Genomic DNA, 22,819 nt, shown 5'->3' with positions numbered 1-22,819 from the left:
ATAATGTATTATTTATATACAGTGCATGCATTTTTTCTTTGTCTTTTTTTTTGGTTGGGGGACATTTCTGGCACACTAAAGTTTGGAATTTTAATGTAGTCAAACTTATCCATGTCTTCATAGGTTTATGTTTTGTGTTAGGATTAGAAGGGCCTTTTCCAACCTAAAATATTTGTCTGTGGTTTTTTCCTAACATTTTCTTGGTTAAGAAACATTATTTTTTACATTTAAATTTTTTTATCCAAATATTTGATCCAATGTAAGAAGGACTTAGGCATCCAGCTTTATTTATTGGTTTGTTGAGATGTGTCTTGGAAGTGTGGAGCAAGTACTAGACTAAGAGAAAGACCACCCATTACTAGTTCTAACTGGACCAATTAGTTTCTGAACTTGTGAAAATAATTATTCTGTGCTTTGTCTTTTTGGTCTATATAATGAGGAATTAGTAGATGTTTCCTAAACTTACTTCCACACATAGGATTCTTTAATTTGAAATTGTTGAGGGCAGAACTCATAATTGAAACCATGTCAGTCAATAGCAATATCACATTGGACAGAGAATCCCTAGCGTTTCAAAGTTTAAAAATTTGGAAAAACTCTAAGCTACAGAGTTAATAGTATTTTAATGCCTTAACTGTAATGTGTATTTATAACAGACAAAACAAGTCAAAATGTGATTCAAGTCATCAGGTATGGTATTTTTATTGTGCACCCACTGCATGGCCAGCGCAATTACAGAACTGGGTAGGATAAAACTGCTTTAAGGAATTTTTATTTTCACTGGAAAAACAAAATAGAAGATATACTCACATGAAACATTTACTCATTTAAGATGATTTTGCACCAAAATCTGGAAGATAGCAAGAGTCATAATACTTGAGAAGTTCCTGCATGTTAGTGTTAACTTTTGATCAAGTTATTTAGCATTCAAAAATAACATAATAGGCTCAATTAGCATAGAGATGTGTTTCATATGGCCTATACAATATTTTTGGGTAAAAATGAATTCTTTATCATTATCTTTAAAAATCGAAGACATAAAAACCCGTATTCTGGCTTCTCTTGAAAGTAAGTTTTTTTTCTTTTGGCAGCACTAAGTCAATACGTGTCTACACCACTTGTCAGGGCACACGTGTCTACACCACTTGTCAGGGCACACTCTGTTCAGTCACCACACCCTAACAACTCTCTATTACATCACCGTGGTGTTTTTTTGTTTGTTTTTGTTTTTTTTGAGACGGAGTCTCACTCTGTTGGCCAGGCTGGAGCACAGTGGCACGATCTTGGCCCACTGTAACCTCTGCCTCCTCGGTTCAAGTGATTCTCCTGCCTCAACCTCCTGAGTAGCTGGTATTACAGGCACGTGCCACCACGCCCAGCTAATTTTTTTAAAATTATACTTTAAGTTCTAGGGTACATGTGTACGACGTGCAGGTTTGTTACATATGTATACATGTGCCATGTTGGTGTGCCGCACCCATTAACTCGTCATTTAACGTTAGGTATATCTCCTAATGCTATCCCTCCCCCCTCCCCCCACCCCACAACAGGCCCTGGTGTGTGATGTTCCCCTTCCTGTGTCCATGTGTTCTCACTGTTCAATTCCCATCTATGAGTGAGAACATGTGGTGTTTAGTTTTTTGTCCTTGCGATAGTTTGCTGAGAATGATGGTTTCCAGCTTCATCCATGTCCCTACAAAGGACATGAACTCATCCTTTTTTATGGCTGCATAGTATTCCATGGTGTATATGTGCCACATTTTCTTAATCCAGTCTATCATTGCTGGACATTTGGGTTGGTTCCAAGTCTGCTATTGTGAATAGTGCCACAATAAACATATGTGTGCATGTGTCTTTATAGCAGCATGATTGATAATCCTTTGGGTATATACCCGGTAATGGGATGGCTGGGTCAAATGGTATTTCTAGTTCTAGATCCCTGAGGAATCACCACACTGACTTCCACAATGGTTGAACTAGTTTACAGTCCCACCAACGGTGTAAAAGTCTTCCTATTTCTCCACATCCTCTCCAGCACCTGTTGTTTCCTGACTTTTTAATGATCGCCATTCTAACTGGTGTGAGATGGTATCTCATTGTGGTTTTGAATTGCATTTCTCTGATGGCCAGTGATGATGAGCATGTTTTCATGTGTCTTTTGGCTGCATAAATGTCTTCTTTTGAGAAGTGTCTGTTCATATCCTTTGCCCACTTTTTGATGGGGTTGTTTGTTTTTTTCTTGTAAATTTGTTTGAGTTCTTTGTAGATTCTGGATATTAGCCCTTTGTCAGATGAGTAGATTGCAAAAATTTTCTCCCATTGTGTAGGTTGCCTGTTCACTCTGATGGTAGTTTCTTTTGCTGTGCAGAAGCTCTTTAGTTGAATTAGATCCCATTTGTGAATTTTGGCTTGTGTCGCCATTGCTTTTGGTGTTTTAGACATGAAGTCCTTGCCCATGCCTATGTCCTGAATGATATTGCCTAGGTTTTCTTCTAGGGTTTTTATGATTTTAGGTCTAACATTTAAGTCTTTAATCCATCTTGAATTAATTTTTGTATAAGGTGTAAGGAAGGGATCCAGTTTCAGCTTTCGAGACGGAGTTTCGCCACGTTGGGCAGGCTGTTCTCGAACCCCTGACCTCAGGTGATCCACACGCCTTGGCCTCCCGAAGTGCTAGGATTACAGGTGTGAGCCATGGTGCCTGGCCTCACCGTGGTGGTTTTATTTATTTTATTTGCCTGTCCCTCATAGACATTTTAATGTTGTAATCCAGTCCCTGCTGTTTTACAGAAGTGGTGAAACTAAGACCTAGAAAGACCACCATTTATTGGCAGAGTATAGACTAGAACCCAGACTTTCTCACCCCCAATCCAAGGCTCTTTTTTCTTTCTTCTATTGGAAGAAATTGTGAAGGGAATCAACATGTTACTGTTTCCTTTTTTTTTTTTTTTTTGAGCAGTAATAATTCTCAGCTATTAAAACATAGTGTAAAAGAACGTACCTACCTGTCTACTTCTACTTATTTCTGCTGTTTGTAAATATATATATTTTATTCAACAGCAAAAAGAGTCGAGTATAATTAATATAATATAATACAATACAATACAATATTAATTGAGATAGATCTGTACTCTTGTGAGTTGTTCTGAGATTATGGACCTGAAACTTTCTAATGCTGGTGTCTTTAAAAAGAAAAGAAAGAAAAGCCTCTGTAACAAAATACTCAGGATACAGGTTTTTTTACTCTAAAGTGTCATATTTAAATAGTAATGATGGAATAAGAAAATTAATTCACCCCATTTGCTTAATTGTTATATCATGGAAAGCAGCATCCCAGTGTAAGGGCATTAACTCTTGTGTATCTAGTTATATTGATCATATAATGCATTTTGAGGAAACATGTTCTATTTTTTACTTGGTAATCCTGCATGCTTTTTCAATTCTTTATCTTGTTAAAGGACTTGCAATTGTGACCAAATATATTACAAAGGGCTGGAAAGAAGTTCATGAATTGTATAAAGAAAAAGCACTCTCTATGGAGACTGAAAAATTATTAAAGTATCTGGAGGCTGTAGAGAAAGTGAAGCGCACAAGAGATGAGCTAGAAGTCATTCATCTAATAGAAGAACATAGATTAGTTAGAGAACATCTTTTAACAAATCACTTAAAGTCTAAAGAGGTGAGTGAATTATATGTTACAGCATGTGATTAAACATGAGTAATTTACTGTAGGTGCTAAAAGGATAAACTTGGGGTAGCTATATATTTATACTTTTAAAAAGAAATTATTTAAAATAGATCTTGAAATTAATGTCTATTTAAAACACCTACCATGATGTCCAACATGATGTAGGTGGCATTTGTGTTAGTTTCACTCCAGAAAATCTACTGCCTTGCTAATTAAAAAAAAAAATCATCTATGTATTTCCTTCATAAAATATACTTCACATCCTTTTTCTAGTAAAAAACAAGTTAGCTTATTTGATAAGCCTTTTACTTAGACATTTTTCATTCTGAAAGTACTTTGAACCCCAAATGAAAGCCTCAGAGACTGTATTATGAATATGTTTTGATACAGGTATGTTATACTGATTTATTTTCCCTTAATTCCTGGTATTTCTGCCTGTGTTATTGCAATAGGTATGGAAGGCTTTGTTACAAGAAATGCCTCTTACTGCATTACTAAGGAATCTAGGAAAGATGACTGCTAATTCAGTACTTGAACCAGGAAATTCAGAAGTATCTTTAGTATGTGAAAAACTGTGTAATGAAAAACTATTAAAAAAGGTAAGCATTATCACTGTTCTTTATTAGCTACTACTAACTGAGAAAGTGGCTCCTAAATTTTAGAAATGCCATCAGTGCATTTTTAAGGTATTTCGAGATGTTCATTATACCAAACTGCATTATGGCTCTTAAGTGTAAGTTTAATACATTTTCATTTTTCTCTTTTCTCTGTGAAATGTAGTTATTAGCTACAATAACACAAAAATCTAAGGAGTATACATAATCACTGTTTTTTGCTAAAATTTTCCTTATACTTCGTTTCTAGGCTCGTATACATCCATTTCATATTTTGATCGCATTAGAAACTTACAAGACAGGTCATGGTCTCAGAGGGAAACTGAAGTGGCGCCCTGATGAAGAAATTTTGAAAGCATTGGATGCTGCTTTTTATAAAACTTTTAAGGTAGTGATATGATTTTTGTTTTAAAACAAATGACTCAAGACTTAATATCTTTTGCAATAATTCATTTTAAAGGTAGTATTAATAGTTTAATCATTTTTTAATTAGGTATTCATTTGTTTTTCTTTAGTTCATATGTGGTGGGTATATAATTAATATCGTGTAAGTTTATGAGTAAAGTGTTTCTCTTTACCCTTGGGTAGCAACTAATTATTCGAAGATCATTTTGGTAACTTTTAAGTTACTAACTGTATTAGTTTGTTCTCGCAGTGCTATAAATAAATACCTGAGACTGAGTAGTTTATAAAGAAGAGAGGTTTAATCGGCTCATGGTTCCACAGGTTGTAGAGGAAGCACAGTGGCTACTGCCCTGCTTCTGAGGATGCCTTGGGAAACTTACAATCATGGCAGAAGGGGAAGCAAACACGTCCTTATTCACATGGCGGCAGGAAGAAGTGATGAGCATAAGGGGGAAGCTCCTTATAAAACCATCAGATCTCGTGAGAACTCATTTACTGTCACAAGAACAGTATAGGGGAAATCGCCCCCATGATTCAATTATCTCTACCTGGTCCCACCCTTGAACATGTGGGGATTATGGGAACTACAATTCAAGATGAGATTTGGGTGGGGACACAGCCAAACCATATCAACAATCATGGCAGAAGGGGGGATATGGTGCTAAACTATTAGAAACTGCCCCCATGATCCAGTCACCTCCCACCAGGTCCCACCTTCAACATTGGGGATTACAATGAACATAAGATTGGTGTGGAGACACAAATCCAACCCATATCACTAACTTTAGAAATTTGCATTCCTATCAGGTCCTTTGACTTGGTTCTCTGTTTTCCCCATTAATTGGTAGATAGATCTCATCAGTCTTGATAAAAAATGAGTTTTTTAGTAATGGAAATCTCATATCAAAGACACAAGCTAAAACATCTTGCTATATAACAAAATACTAGCAACCAAAGTCAGCAGCAAGATAAAAGGATTACATACCATAACCAAGTGATATTCATCCCTGGCATACAAAGATAGTACAGCATATGACAACCAATCAATGTAATACATCACATTAGTAGAATGAAGTGACAGAAACCACATAATCATCTTACTGATGCAGAAAAAGCATTTCACAAATTTCAACATTCCTTCATGATGAAAAATAAAACCACTAAACCTGAAATGAACTTCCTCAACATGATAAAGGCCAGAGATTTAAAAAACAAAAATGTTTAAACGCCATAGCTGATGTCATAATGGTGAGTGATTGTAAGATTTTCCCCTAAAATCAAGAAAAAGACAAGGATGCCCAGTTTTTCCACTTTAATTCCACATAGTATTGGAAGTTCTAGTAATAAGGCAAGAAAATGAAATAATGAAAGACATCGCAATTGGAAAGAAAGAAGTAAAATTATCCTCGGATGCCATGATCTCGTATTTAGAAGACCCTAAAGTTGACAAATGAATTCAGCAAAGTTACAGGGTATAAAACCAACACATAAAAATCAGTTGTATTTCTATATACTAGCAATGAACAATCCAAAAAAAGAAATTAAGAAAACATTTCCATTTACAATATCATCAAAAAATAAAAGACGAGTAAATTTAAGAAGCTGTAAGACTTATACACTGAGAACTACAAAACATTGCTAAAAGAAATCAAGTCATGAATAAATAGAAACCCATCTGTGTTTACAGATTGGAAGACTTAATATTGTTAAGATGACAATACTATCCAAAGCAGCCAATCTACAGATTGAATGCAATCCCTTTCAAAATCCCAATGGCATGTTTTACAGAAATAGAAAAACCCATTCTAAAATTCCTAAGAAATTTCAAGTGACCCCAAATAGCCAAAACAATTTTTAAAAAAAGAACAAACCTGGAGGACTCTTCAGTAACTCTTTCAGTTACTACAAAGCTGCAGTAATCAAAACAGTGTGGCACTGGCAAAACAATAAACATATAGACCAATGAAATAGAGAGTCCAGAGATAAAACCTTGCATATATGTTCAGTTGACTTTTTTTTTTTTTTTTTTTTTTTTTGAGACAGAGTCTCACTGTGCACCCAGTTTGGAGTGCAGTGGTGCAATATGAGCTCACTGCAACCTCCGCCTCCTGGGTTCAAGTGATTCTCATGCCTTAGCCTCCCAAGTAGCTGGGATTACAGGCATGCGCCACCACACTCAGCTAATTTATTCCAATTTTAGTAGGGACAGGGTTTCACTGTGTTGGCCAGGCTCTTCTTGAACTCCTTGCCTCAAGTGATCCGCCCACCTTGGCCTCCCAAAGTGCTGGGATTACAGGCGTGAACCACTGCACCTGGATGTCCTTTGACTTTTGATAAGGGTGCCAAGATGATTCACTGGGGAAAGGACAATCTTCAACAAATGGTATTGGGAAAACTGCATATCCACATACAAAAGAATGAAGTTGGACCATTATCTTACACCAAATACAAGAATTAGTTCAAAGTGGATCAGTGACTAAATTTAAGAGCTAAAACTAGAAAACACCAGAAACACAGGCAGCAAAAGAAAAAATAAATGGAACTTCATCAAACTTAAACATTTTGTATATTAAAGGATACTATCAAGACAGTTAAAAGATAATCTACACAATGGGAGAAAATATTTGCAGACCATATGTCCGATAAGGGCCTAATATCCAGAATACTGAAAACTACAAATTCAGCAAAAGTACAAACCCAGTTTAAAAATGGGCAAAGTACTTGAATAGACATTTTTCTGATGATATACAAATGAGTAATAAGAACATGAAAAGGGCCAGGTGCAGTGGCTCACGCCTGTAATCCCGGCACTTTGGGAGGCCGATATGGGTTGATCACCTGAGGTCAGGAGTTCGAGACCAGCCTGGCCAACATGGTGATACCCCGTCTCTAAAAAAAAAAAAAACAAAAAAATTAGCTGAGTGTGGTGGCGGGCGCCTGTAATCCCAGCTACTCATGAGGTTGGGGCAGGAGAATCTCTTGAACCCAGGAGGTGGAGGTTACAGTGAGCTGAGATTGTGCCATTGCACTCCACCCTGGGCAACAGGAGTGAAACTCCGTCTCAAAAAACAAACAAAAAAAAATATGAAAAATACTCAACATCATTAATAATCAGAGAAATGCAAATCAAGATGACAGTGTGATAACTACTTCACATCTAGTTGGATAGCTAATATCAAAAAAGCAGAAAACAAGAGTTGGGGAAGATGTGGAGAAATTGGAACCCTAGTGTATTTCTGGTGGGAATGTAAAATGGTAAAATGGTGTAGCCCCTGTGAAAAACAATTTGCAGTTCTTAAAAGGTTAAACGTAGAATTACCATACCATCCAGCAATTCCATTTCTAGGTATATACCCAAAAGAACTGAAAACAGGTATTCAAACAGATATTTGTATACCAGTATTCACAGTAGCATTATTCACAATAGCCAAGAGTTAAATGTATTCTTGTCTTTTATTTTTGATGCTATTGTGAACAAATGTTTTCTTAATTTTCTTTTTTGAATTGTTCATTGCTAGTATGTAGAAATACAACTGATTTTGATGAACAACCCAAATGTTCATCAGCAGATGGATAAGCAAAATGTGGTATATATAATGGAATATTATTCAGCCTTAGAAAAGAATTAAATTTGATAACATGCTACACCATGGATAAATCTCGAAAAGATTATACTAAGTAAAATAAGCCAGACAAACAAGGACAAGTATTGTATGATTCCATTATATGAGATATCTACAGCAGGAAAATTTATAGAGACAGAAAGTGGAATAGAAGTTGCCAGGGGCTAGGGAGAGACATGGCAATGGGGAGTTACTACCTAATTGGTACAAGTTCTATTTGGGATGATGAAAAATTTCTCGAAATAGATAGAGGTGATAGTTACACAACATTGCGAATGTACTTAATGCCACCAAATTGTACATCTAAAAATGGTTAAAAAGGTCAAATTTATGTTATATTTTACCACAATAAAAATTTCTTACTAAAAATTCTCATTTTACTTCAATGAGGAAAGATTTTAAAAATAGGATGGTAACTTATTTAACTAAAATTATTGAATAGGTTCTTATTTCCTTTGTTTTACCTGTAAAAGCTAAGTATTTTTGTTATTATTTTTTTAAATTTCAGTCATAGCTGCTATGCCAGATGAGCATTTTTAAATAGTTGTCAATTGGTATATCAAAAATCTGAAGGCCTTTTATCAGTCTTTTTAATGTAAGATAAGTAAATATGATTTAGAAATTTAGACTACTTATAATTTCTGTTATGCTTTTAATGATTGTTTTCTCTGTAGACAGTTGAACCAACTGGAAAACGTTTCTTACTAGCTGTTGATGTCAGTGCTTCTATGAACCAAAGAGTTTTGGGTAGTATACTCAACGCTAGTACAGTTGCTGCAGCAATGTGCATGGTGAGAACACCTAAGACAATTTTGCCACTCTAAAAACATGTTTACTGTAGAGCAAAACTATAAGATTAATAATGATTAAGAATTATGTTTTCACTTTTTTTCGGTCATTTCAGCTTGTCACACTTTTAATTTTATATTTAAAGATAATTGTGTAAAGCCAGAGTGTTAAGTGTGTTGAAAAAGTATGTCTGAAGAACAAGCAGAATAGAAATTTTAATTTTTACAACAAAAGATTAAATATTAATGGATTTTTTAGGAAGTAGATAATGCTTAGATAAAATTAAAAAAGACAAATTTTTAAAAAATTTATTTTAAAAATAATGCTTAAATTATTTAATGATTTGAAGCTTAAAAGATCTGGGAACTAACAGGAGTGTCTAGAGACTTTAGTTCTATCCTGACTGTCAGTGAATAACAAACAGATGAATAGTAGGCAAACTTTTTAGCTTCTTTAATGGGGCTTTATTTCTTATCTAATAAAATGAGAAGAATATTTACTATATTTGCTTCAAAGGATAGTCATGACAGCCAGTTTTTTTGTGAAAGTACTTTGAAAGCTGTACTACTGTTACTGTATAGTCCTAAAACACACTAATACAAAGTTAAGAAATAAACATTAGTGTTTCTTTTAAACATGAAGTTGGATAAAATTCAAAATATTGTATTTCCCCCAAAATTTGGTGAAAATTACTGCCATTGAATTTTTCAGGTTGTCACACGAACAGAAAAAGATTCTTATGTAGTTGCTTTTTCCGATGAAATGGTACCATGTCCAGTGACTACAGATATGACCTTACAACAGGTTTTAATGGCTATGAGTCAGGTAAGAAACTGTGTTTTTTAAGTTTACTTAGTTAAGTTTACATAACATGTAGAATGATTTTATATTTATGTCATGTATGGTATTAATCTGTGAGAACAAAATTTTTGTGTCTTAATTTTCACATGACAAGTACAAAACCGAAAATATATATGCAGGCTTTGGGAAGGCTGTATATATTGGTGCTAAACAAAATGATACTGTAAAAACTAGTATTTTTAAGGATTTATTTACTTATTTATTCATGCTTTTGTTCTGAATTAGATCCCAGCAGGTGGAACTGATTGCTCTCTTCCAATGATCTGGGCTCAGAAGACAAACACACCTGCTGATGTCTTCATTGTATTCACTGATAATGAGACCTTTGCTGGAGGTGTCCATCCTGCTATTGCTCTGAGGGAGTATCGAAAGGTAAAACAAATTCTAATATGGTTCCTCACCCAAATAATATTATTTTAATACTTGATTTTTTTTGGAGACAGGACCTCATTCTGTTGCCCAGGCTGAAGTGCAGTGGCTCAGTCATAGCTCACTGCAACCTCAACCTCCCAGGCTTAAGTGATTCTCCCACCACAGCCTCCCAAGTAGCTGGGACTACAGGAGCGTGCCACCACGCCCACCTAATTTTTTGTAGAAATGGAGTTTCACCATGTTGCCCAGGCTGGTCTCAAACTCCTAGGCTCAAGCGATTCTCCAGCCTTGGCTTCCCAAAGTGCTGGGATTACAGCCACCACACCTGGCCATTCTTGATTCTTACTCACTTATGTTTTTCAAAAAATGTTACTACAAGTAGTTCTGTATCTTATATAGGAGCCAGTGTCCGTTATAGACTCAGCAGTACTTAAAATAAGAAAAAGTATTGGTTACACACATATAATTTATTTTAACCAGTTTCCATTGCTAAACATTACTAAGAATATCCTTTGCAAACAGTATTTTTGGTAATAATCAGAATATTTGTTTTACCTTAGCTGTAAGTTTTTTTAATCAGTGTGCTCCTTGAAAAATTAGTGAGTTTTGCAAAGGGATTATATAAAACTAAAGCTATAATCTATGCTCTATGTTTTATGGACATATCTGTGTTCTAATCAGTATCCTCCAGTTGAGCTTTCTGAAATGACATAAATCTTCACTCTCCAGTGTGGGTTGCCACTAGTCACATGGGACTTTTGAGCACTTAAAATATGGCTAGTGTGACTAGAAGTAGAAATAGAACTTGTTGATGAAGAGTAGTGGTTCTCAAAGTGTGGTTTCCCTACCAGCGGTCTTAGCCTCACCTGCGACCTTATTAGAAATGCAAATTCCTGAGGCCCATCAGAGACCTGCTGAATCAGAAACTCTGACGTTGGGACTGTGTTTTAACAAGCCCTCCAGAGGACTTCTGATGCAGGCTTAAGTTTGAAAGCTGCAGATGAGGGAATAGTTTTTTTTTTTTTTTAAGAAATGGGGTCTCCATCACTGGAGTGCAGTGGTGCTATCATAGCTTACTGTAACTTGAAATTCTGGCCTTCCAAAGCACTGAGATTACAGCCATGAGGCACTGCCCAACCAGGATAGGATGTAGAGTAAAGACTGTTTGGTTTTGAGTCCCGAGTCTTTCTCTTACTCTGTGTGGACCTGAGCAAATTATTTAACTGATCTACATCATAGTAAGTTACTTACCTCTTAGAGTTGTTTTAACAGTTACGGTAGTTGTATTATTTAAAGAGTGCATTGTAGTTTCTCACATGTATACATTCAGTGATTGTTGGTTTTTCTCAAAAATTAAATTATTTTAATCTTACATGTAGCTGTAGAGGACAAGTTCTTACGTGGAACATGTGTATATCGCACATATCAAAGTCATCAGCCAAAAGTTGATCATCCCAGAGATATGTCCTTATATTTATATATACTCATACACACTGCCCCAGCATTTGATATGTTGATAAAAATATCTGGCACCCTTAATACCCTGACAGGTTTCATAAGTACAAAGTGCCTAGACTGCTCAATAATGTACACTGCAGCCCATAGAACAAGTAAAGTAATTGATGAGAGAAGTAGAAATTTCAGGCAGATTCTTATACAATTTTACTGTCCATTCTTCTAAAACTCCCATATTCTAGCCTTAAAAGATTGACCCCCCCCCCAAAAAATGACTTTGTATTTAAAAAGCTCTGGTAGAGAAATATTAAAGTGTTTTAATGTTAAAGTGTTTTAATTTTGGAGGCATTTTGCATTTCCTTACATATATGTTTTTAATATGTATTTTGGTCTTTTTCTACAGAAAATGGATATTCCAGCTAAATTGATTGTTTGTGGAATGACATCAAATGGTTTTACCATTGCAGACCCAGATGATAGAGGCATGTTGGATATGTGTGGCTTTGATACTGGAGCTCTGGATGTAATTCGAAATTTCACATTAGATATGATTTAACCATAAGCAGCAGCACGATCCAGAGATCCATTGCCATCAGTGATCTCACTAAAAATATACAGCTACTTCCCAGCTAATCTCCACCCAATGAATGATGATGGTATAGTATGTGCATAATGGAAAGTTACCTTACCGAAAAAAAAAAAAAAGAAGGAAAAATAAGATGGGCCCAAAGGTCTATCTACTAAACTAGCTCTTGGGGAAATAGCTTCAGGATACTGTAGTTTCCTCTATCTAATAGAGAACTTTTTGTTAATAGACACTGTAAAATAGTTTTGCTTTGTTGAATAATACATGTGTACTTAAAAGAGGTAAGAGCAAAAAGTGTAATTCCACATCATGTCACTTGAGAAGTGCTTAACGTTTTCTTAAATGTTTTCATTGGGAAAGGACAGCTTTGATAATGTCCAAATACTCTGAAATGCACTAGACCATATAACTGTGATGGAATATGAAACTCATCTGTAAACTTTTATACCAAGGGGGTAAAAAAAAAAAAAAGGCATTTGATTAAATTATGAATGAGTTTTACAAATTCCTTTCAGAGTTTTACTAAGCTCACACAAATAACAGCTTTCCTATTCAGTGAAAAAGATATTTTATTTCTGATGTTTTATTTGCACTTGTGGAATATGTTACCATTAATCAGAAACATCATGGCAACCCCTAAGAATAGACTAAGTTTGTGTTGGCTGAGGGATTCTATTTGGTTTGCTTTTTTTTTTTTTTTTTTTTGCTGTAATATTTTATTGCTACAAGGGGTGTGACTTGATAATGGTTTCCTCTGAATTATAATAACATAGCCAGATGTAGTCTCACACTTATTTTCATACTCTTAAGTGAAAATAATGTCAAATGTTTCAAGCGCTTAACTCCCCCTCATTCACAAAGTATAACAATTAAAATCTCAACTATAACCAGTTTAGCTTTTTCCTTACTTTTAAAATAAAATTTTTTACTTTTAACTATTTTTTTAGTCAATATTTTTAAAAGTATACATGTCAGTGGCCTCTTTGTCCATTATTCATTTTGTGGCAAAATATTCTTCTTTGATAGTGTAAACAAATAATAAAGCAATCTAGGTCCTTCAGGTTTGAAAGGCAATTTTTGAGTAGCATATTACCAGCTAGCCAGTCACTAGCAATTTTTTTCAGTATTATTTGTATGTATTAAAATTTTCATTACACTAAAGTGCATTATTTTATTGAGCAAGTATCCTTCATTGTGAGGTTTAACATTAAAGCAATCTGTTGAAATGCCATTATCTTTGCTCATAATTTAATTACGGCCGTCTAAGGTAGCTTACACATAAAACCTGTTTGCATATCTGTTATTCTCTAAATATTAATTGAAGATTTACTGAGGGTTTGTAAGATCCTTCTCGCTGTTATGTGAAAAGTCAAACTGTAGTTAATGTAAATTATAGCCTTTTAGGTGCTTGGGGGTTAGAGGGTTTATGTTTTTTGGGAAAGGGGGACTTTCGTAGTCTGAGGATTTCTGTACATATTTTCTTCTGTTTTATGTGAAATTTGGGCTCTGGGAATAAGAAAATGTTCCTTTCAAATTTATTTGACATATTAATGCTGGTTTTGTTATGTACCCATTCCTTCAAGGCAACTGGCATCAGTTTTTAAGTGTGATTTACCTGAGATATTTTTGTTCAGCAAAGCTCATAGCACCCTCACCCCTACTCCAGATAATGCATTGCTTCTGATGTTGTTCACGTTTTTAACCCTGTCAAGCACTGAACTGAATATATTAGCTACTTTTGACACATTAAAATATTACGTTCAGATTGAATTTAAAGAAACTAATAGAATTACATAATAGTTATTGAATTCTTTAAGTAAACCCAAGATCTTAAAAATTATAACATGATCATTTTATTCCTAATAGAAATGTTAAATAGAATATAGTACAAAAGTGCATTACCTTCAGTTGTGTACTATTTCCATAATACTCTTAGACAAATATATCTATAAGTTAATATTAAATCCATCAAGGATACAAGATTAGATGGATATGACCTTTCTGTAGTATTTAGGTAGGTCTAATTAAATGGACTAGGGTAACATTTAAGAAAGAAAGGATAAGTAGGAGAAGCTACCACAGAAGGTAACTTTTCAACTAATAGCACATTCGAGCTGGGAGAAACCTTAGAAACCTAAAAGCTAATTTTTTAATTTTTGTTAGAGAGCTGAGGTCCAAGACAGAGTGTGATTTTGAAGTACTATGACCTAGAAATCTTGGTCTCTTCATTCCTGTGCCAGAATTTATTTCCCCACAACATGGGAATACATGGTCTCAGAATAGTAGAGGATAAAATAAAATTATTTAAGACTTTTACCTTATTGAGTTATTAGGAAATAATGTATATACATGATTGCCTTAGGAGTAGAAAAACAGAATGGGAACATGTATAATCTTGTAATTCATAGGAATCCTCAAGCACAATTAACCTGTGTTGCTATATATATCTACATATATAGAGAAAAAACAAAAACTTTACCTCATTATGAATAAAATGTACTGAAGTGATAAACAAGTTTTTTATTTCCTGAGTTACTTTTAGGATTACTGTTAAATTAATATTTGGGAAAATACTGCTTTTAAAAACAATCCTGCAAGAATAAACAAACTTTATTTCCTAGGTAATATGTAAATAGTTCCAGGATATAGTTGTAATTAGTAAAACAAAAACTAATCTTATAATCCCACCCTTTATTAGTTGAAAGTTCTTGGAAATTCCATTTATTAATACTTGTATTATTTAGTAATCTATTTTATGAGTGTTAGTGAGGCAAGATGCTAGTGAATGGAATTTAGTGTTACCTTTTGACATCCCCTTTGCTTTATCTAACTTAGTGTGTGACTGTAGACAACCAGTTTAACGTAAGTGATTTGATTATTTTTATCCTTAAAAAGTAGCATATCTGTGCTTGGATCATAGAAGAATCAGTGATTTAATATTTGTATAAAAATTGAAACTGGGAAGAGGGCTTGCAATACAAGTTAGAATTCTTTTTTCTTTTTTTTTTAGTTAAAAACATTCTTGTTAATAAGATATGTATTTCGAAAGATAAAATGTTTTAGAAAAATAGCTCACTCAATAGGCCTAACAGTGTTTTAAAACATTCCTGTTCAGAGTAGAAAAATTTAGAAGAAAAATTTTCACAGCTAAAGTATTACCCAAAAAGTCACTATTCTCTACTGAAGAGGGAGAAAAAATATACTCCAACTCTAAGATCTTCTTGGACAGACCTAGAAAAACAAGCTTATACTGAGGAAATGCTGTTAACAAACTTTTTTTTGAGACAGGCTATCCCTCTGTTACCCAGGCTGGAGTGGCATGATCACGGCTCACTGCAGCCTTGACCTCCCAAGCTCAAGTGATCCTCCCAAGTAGCCAGGAACACAGGTGTGCACTGCACTACCACGCCTGCCTTTTTTTTTTTTTTTTTTTTTTTAATTTTTTAGAGACAACATCTCACTATGTTGCCCGGGCTGGTGTCAAACTCCTGGGCTCAAGGGATCTTCCTGCCTTGGCCACCCAAAGTGCTGGAATTAGAGGCATGAGCCACTGCACCCAGCCAACAAACATTCTCTTAATCTTTTAAAGAAACCGGTAAATCTACAAATAGTAAAGTACTATTTTCATCAGGGATTTTTTTTTTCTTATTTTCTAGATTTTACAGAAACAATGTGAAATTATTTTGGAAAGATAAGGTAGGATTCTTGAATAAATTTGAAGGTCTCACAATTAAGTGAGAAACACCTTTAAAAGCATAGTAAAGCTACACCTAAATAACTAAAGGCTAAATCATTGTAATGTTTTGTTGGACTTACTTTAACTTGACCTATTGTAGCCACAAATAACAAATTTCTTGGTAACTGATGCTATTACAGTAGGTAATCAAAAATGAAAAATTCTAGTCTTATATACTGCAGGTTTGGGGTGATTGTTAAGGCAGTATCCCCTCTGGAGAAATGTCATATGGCATCAGTGTACATGCACAAGAAAGAATTTGTAAAAAAAAAAATGACAGGTTAATCAATGAAATTAGTTGTATTTACTGTTTGGATTTTATTTAGTGTTTCCTTGATGTCTGTTTCCTCATCTCTTATTTGTTGGAAGATTACTTTTCTACTTTTTTTTTTTTTTTTTTAATTCCTTTCTTACATTTCTGTCCTCTCTTTTTCTAGTCCTTCTCTATCTGGATAATAAAATGAATGACAGGAAAGTCACCCACATAGAGGTTTTGGATGAACCTTTTGCAGATTGCTTTTTGTTTCATACAAGTATAAGATCATATTTTCTTTTTCAACTTAGTAATAGGCAGGCTTCTTGGAACAATAAGTAGATTGATACACTCTCTCCCCAAATCAAATTATATTGTATATCTTTTATATTAGATGTTTGCAGAAATTCTGTGGCCTTTAAGATCAGTTATTCAGCCTTTGTAATTATGTTATCTAGCTATGTTGAAAAGATAAGTGCTTACTATATAAGCACTCTTAGAAAAATAATTAACTGATTACTCTTTCAGAAAATAGCAGGTGTCTCAATGCTTTTATTTCCATAATTATAAAGACCATTGTCAAAATCTTTGGTTTACTAAATATTTCATTGAGCATATATAGAGATACGTTGTTTGTGGCATAAAAAGTCTTGTAAATAACTTACATTTGGCTTTTTTTTAACTGGTACATTTTTTATTTGCTTTTTTGAAAATTATGAAGTTAGAATTTAATTCTAAGGTAGTATTTTTCATGTATACAACTAATAATGTAGTTAAGCATACTGTTTGAATAAAATTATAATAAATGGCACAATTCCTTAAACCCTGAAAATACCAAGTTATATTGGAAAATAGTGGAAAGAAACAAACTAGTGAAGAACATCTTAGAAAATTCTATTGTGGAAATTAAGATGATTATTTTCAGTGAGAATGAATTTATATATACAACAAAACTATACAAACGCTAACCTTCTCATCCTAAAAAGATTTTTCCCTTTGCTTCTGTTTTATTTAGCCCTGCCATGCACCACATTAATTTTATGAACATAAATGATATTTAACTTTTCTTTTTTTTTGAGACAGTCTCACTCCGTCACCAGGCTGGAGTGTGGTGGCGCGATCTCAGCTCACTGCAACCTCCGTTTCCCAGGTTCAAGCAATTCTCCTGCCTCAGCCTCCCAAGTAGCTGGGATTACAGGCACGCGCCACCATGCCCACCTAATTTTTGTATTTTTAGTAGAGACGGGGTTTCACCATGTTGGTCAGGCTGGTCTCGATCTCGTGACCTCGTGATCTGTCCGCCTCGGCCTTCCAAAGTGCTAGGATTACAGGCACGAGCCACCGCACCCGGCCAACTTTTCATCTTAAGTTGTTTAAATTTATGCACTTTTAGATAACAGAATATATGCTTGAACAAAGGAAATAGTAAATTAGCTATATGTCTGCTGGTTTCACTTCGATGTGGATATGGATATGTGGATAAAGACAGTAAATGAAATTAAAACCTTGCTATTTTAAATATCATTACCAGATATAATTGATGGAATATTATATCAACAAACATATTGAAACTCGGCTTTATTTGTAACGTAAACTATATATAATCCATACGTAGCCAAATTAGATATAAAATATACAATTAATGAATAGTACTCAAAGTGTTTTTGTTGCACTGTTACTCTGAATATGGACTCTATATCTGGTATGGCGTGACTGGGCATAACTTCTGTAATGTATTTCAGTTATATGTTTTTCCTTTTATTGCCAGCTTCTGATAATGAAATTTTCCAAAGGGATGAGATATAAGAATCATCTTTTATAAAAACCAGTGGGGAGTGGGGTATTATAATCTAGTTCTAAACTGTCCATTTGCTTTATATAAAGGCTTTGATTTCAATAACTGACCATTTGATGAATATTTAAATTACGCAGAATAATGTCTACATAGAATAAACTTAAGTATTCAAGAGCCTTAAAGTGAAAAAATGAACCTTTTGACTGCCTTAAAATATTACTTGCTCTGTAATTCAGGCATACTAGTTACTTTCCTTGGGGTCTGTTTAAATAATGCCTTAATAGTGTTCTAATGTTTCTGAAATACAGAACTCAAAGGGTCTTTTAGAGCTTTTAATTTTACATAGTGAATGGAAATTTAAGTATTACATTTTAAAACCTGATTGTACATTGGTAATTTAAACATCCAATAACAGGAAAATCTAGGTACACTGATGTGTTATACATACATGACTGTTAACATCAGTAATATTTTATGATAGTTTAAGGTTTTTTATTGTTTTCTATAACAAGTTATCCAACAGGTTGGACTTTGTAACATGATATCCAAGGACCAAGTTGCATATTTAACATCGAATGAAAATGCAGTTGTACAGTTCCAAAAATAATTAATTTTTTAAGGGAATTTTTCAAGACAAAAGGCAAATATTTTGTTTCAAACCTACAAGCAAATTCATTCCAAGAAGTGAATATAGTAGTAAAACATAAAGACTATTGCAATAAAAAGTTTCCAGGCCAGTGACTTGTTTAATTAGATTCACATTTTTACATTCACTTTGCCTTTCAAAGCAGGAGTATTTTATAAAACTGAAAGAAAACTTTAAATTGTCAAGCTGGTGCTTAAAGGTATGTAAAATCTGATTTAAGTTTATTTCATTTCCAAGGAAAGGACCCTGAAAGGAGGGGACAGGGAGCTTCCTAGGTCTGTTGATAAACTAACTGATGCTTTGTCAAGTCTTCCAAGTTTTCACTGTAAATAATACAACTAACAATGTAATTTTGCTGTTTTCTAATAGAGAATGAATGAATATATTAATGTATTACATTTGTTTCATGATAAAACAGTTTTCACCGATACTGTGAAATCCTTTCTCTCCTTTCTAGCCTTGCAAAATACCCTACTAAATAAATCATTTTAGACATGGAGTGCAGGTGGACACTGTGTGAACTGTTTTTGGTCAGTTATTGTAGAAATTGATAGATGTACCAAATAAACTCTATGCACATTAAATAAGTGTCTGTCTATTTCTTTCAAGAAATACGAATGTTAAGGTTATAATATGCCTTAAAAAATCTAAAGCCTTTAGTAATCTTTTGTATTTGAACAAGGTAAAATTTAAGTTTTGATAATTAACATTGACCTTTTAATGTATCTAGTTTTATGTTAAGTATTAAAAGTATATGAAGTTAAAGATTCTTTACCCATGGAATTCAATTATAACAAAATGATTAGATTTAATGAAAACAAATTCTTTAAAGTTTTAAAATAGGATTCTTTTGTGAAAAGATCTACTCAAAATTGCCTTTGGCAAAAGTTATCATCCAAACACAAAAAGTCAACTATACAAATAAAAACACTGTTTCAGTGCCAATTTGCAGACATTTTTCTCTCAATTCCCATTAAAGTTTTCTGAAAAGTTATAAGATCTGAACTGTAGGTAACTGAAAGCAAGTTACATCAGAATATATTCACCAAAACTTCAAAACATTTGGTTGATTTTACAGCACTCATTTCAACACTTGTACGAGAAGGATCACAAATTATACATACTAGATTTAATAAATTTTAACAATATTAAACCTTATGAAGAAAACCTGACTTTAAAAGATGTTGTTCAAATGGTAATTTTTTATTAGTAAACAGTAAAATCCAGGTACAGAAGATCCCTTTTTCTCTTCAACAGCTTTTCAATTACAGATATTTTGGCAATTAAAATGTAAATTGATTATCTAATGATAAAGTGAAAAATGGCCTAGTTTTTTATATTAATGAACTCCAGTAAACAGATCGTATTTCAGATCTTAAACGGCTGGGCATTGTGGCTTACACCTGTAATCATAGCACTTCAGGAGGCTAAAGCAGGAGGACTGCTTGAGCCCAGGAGTTCAAAACAGTAAAAAGTTGTAACTATGGGGATCTTGCTGGGCAACACAGTAAGTCCCCCATATTTACAAAAAACTAAAAAGAATTAGTTGAGCACGGTGGCATGTGCCTGTAGCCCTAGCTATTCAGAAGGCTACGGTAGGAGGATCACTTCAGCCCAGGAGTTTGAGGCTGCAGTGAGCCATGATAGAGCCACTGTTCTCCATCCTGGGCTAAAGAGGGAGACCCTGTCTCAAAAAAAAAAAAAAAAAAAAAAATGTAAATAAAAAATGTAAAAATAAGGACTGAGGAAAAAAATTACAAGTTTTTCTTAGTCACCATTCTCTTACTTTTACCCAGCTGTAAGGTATGGAAAGGGAGAAGAAATGGAAATCAATATCCAAGACAACATGAAACCCCAGAGGCTTCCCCTGCCCCCTAAATTCTTGGCTGGGTACAGGTAGGAATCTTGGAAAACCCTGATGGGTCCACAAGAAAACACACATACCTGAACCATTGTGATTAATAATGGCCACTATGTATTGTCTATTAAAAACCACTCTGAATGATTTACATGTATTATCTCCATTCCTCAAAAAATAAATCCTAAAGGAAAGTACTATTACCTACATTTTATAAGAAACTTGAAGTTCTGGGAGGTTAAGTCACCTACCTAATGGTTACACCTTTAGTGATTTGAACGCTTGTCTGTCTTGACAAATCATCAGCTATGCTCTGAAAGTATATTACGAATTTTTTTAACTGAAGATTTAGTGGTGGTATGCTGTGGTCTCCTATCTAAATCTTTCTCCCTTAACCCCCAGCTTTGTAACCAGCCCCTTGCATACAGTTAAAACTAAAGCTGTTGGCGTTTCACGATTGGCACTGTCAGTAAGGGAGCTGCTGGCTTCAGTGCTTCCCTATATCCTTGGATTCTGCTCCTGGTTTTGTTTTCCTCTTGGAGAGTCCCTACACTTTTTAAAACCTGCTTAGCCTTGCATTTTTAAAAATTTATTATTGTGTCCAATATTTTAAACATTTTAGAGCGGCAAGCTTTTGTTATTATTGTTTTGGGGTTTTTTTCCAAAGATATTTAATGTGCCATATGGCAAAAAGAGGTCAGATTTATTGTATTTTCTTTCATTCCTTAGCGTTTAACAAATAGGAGAGATCTGCTTCCTTTTTGATGCAGTGCTAAACCCTCCAAAGTAAAAATCTTTCATTAGTCAATGAGTTTAAGTTCAGAAGACTAAGAGGCAGATATTAGAAGGGTTTATTTCTTCTATTTTAAATAAAGCCATAGTGAGAATCAGATATATTACCTTCAGTAGAGTTTTTGAGGCTTTTGATAAGGCTTCTCTCCCTAATGTTGGATTCTTTCAAGATCTGAACATAATCAAGAACCAACCACCACTCGCCTCTCACCCTATGTCCTACCAGTCTAGGAAGCGTTGATAAAAGATGTTTCTTCACAGGCCAGGTGCAGTGGCTCGTGCCTGTAATCCTAGCACTTTGGGAGGCCAAGGCAGGCGGATCGCCTGAGCTCAGGTCCGTTTGAGACCAGCCTGGCCAACATGGCGAAATCCTGGCTGTACTAAAAATACAAAAAATTAGCAAAGTGTGGTGGTGCTCGCCTGTAGTCCCAGCTACTCTCAGGAGGCTGAGGCTTGAGAATCGCTTGTACCCAGGAAGTGGAAGTTGCAGTGAGCTGAGATTGTGCCATTGCCCCCCAGTCTGTGCAACAGAGCAAGACTGTTTCAAAAAAAAAACAAAAAATGCTAAAGGTAAAGATGTTTTTCACAGTCAAGTACTGGTCAGTGTTTCTATACCTTGAAGTAACTTGCCTCTACTCTTAATACCTAGTATGATGAACAATTATGACACAATTTTACCTTTCTCAGGTAATAGACTTCAACTCTCTAACAAAATGTGTTTTCAGAATCCCCAAAAGCCTGAATCTAACAAAGATTTTACAACATAGCAAGAACTTTCTTATGACATAATGCAAAATAAAGAACTAAAGACATTCTACTCTTTGTTCCATTCTAGTGTTATAACCTAAATTATCACATGGGAATGAAATTCTTGTCTAAATTCTTGATCAAGAGGTTTCCTAATGGCAGTTTAAATCCAAGTAAGAAGCATCATTGATGGCAAAAGGCCAAGGAAGCCACCAGCTGTATTCTTCAGGACTGTTCCAGACTCTCTGGTCCATCCTGACAAAAACCAGAAGCACTCTTGAAATCCATTTTTCCTCCACCTCTGATGAAGGGTTTTTTCTTCTCAGCATCTGGTAATCTGCCCCAAGTGACTCTGTGGGATCAACTAGGAAAATGCTTTGTATAGTAGGCACTTTAAAAATTCTCGTTGATAGGAAGCTGGAAAGACGATTTCATTAATGAAGTACTGAACGTCTTCAATCATTGTAAAGTAAGACTTCCTGTAGGATAAATCTTGTTTGCTAAGTTTAGCTGAATTGAAATCAGTTTGAATAGTATTCCCAGTATTGAACAGTATTGAACACATTAAGTGTTCAAAGGCTCTTGGAAATTGAGTTAAA

General features: G+C 34.4%; 1 protein-coding gene across 2 annotated transcripts in view; it reads left to right on the top strand.

Moving 5' to 3' along the window:
- RO60 (Ro60, Y RNA binding protein) overlaps positions 1–19,407 on the top strand; it is a 32,278-nt gene extending 12,871 nt beyond the window's left edge. For both annotated transcript variants that reach the window (XM_054450110.2, XM_054450120.2), the window contains exons 3-9: positions 3,459–3,679; positions 4,141–4,287; positions 4,553–4,690; positions 9,005–9,121; positions 9,831–9,944; positions 10,206–10,352; positions 12,211–19,407. In XM_054450110.2, the coding sequence (XP_054306085.1) occupies positions 3,459–3,679; positions 4,141–4,287; positions 4,553–4,690; positions 9,005–9,121; positions 9,831–9,944; positions 10,206–10,352; positions 12,211–12,363 (1,037 nt within the window). In that variant the 3' untranslated portion in view covers positions 12,364–19,407. The remainder of the gene's footprint in view (positions 1–3,458; positions 3,680–4,140; positions 4,288–4,552; positions 4,691–9,004; positions 9,122–9,830; positions 9,945–10,205; positions 10,353–12,210) is intronic.
- The last annotated feature ends 3,412 nt before the right edge of the window (positions 19,408–22,819 follow it).

The sequence above is a fragment of the Pongo pygmaeus genome, chromosome 1, assembly GCF_028885625.2.
Source record: "Pongo pygmaeus isolate AG05252 chromosome 1, NHGRI_mPonPyg2-v2.0_pri, whole genome shotgun sequence".
Classification (NCBI taxonomy): Eukaryota; Metazoa; Chordata; class Mammalia; order Primates; family Hominidae; genus Pongo; species Pongo pygmaeus.
The sequence above is the reverse complement of the archived record's forward strand: the minus strand, read 5'-3'. Positions and strand labels throughout refer to the sequence as shown.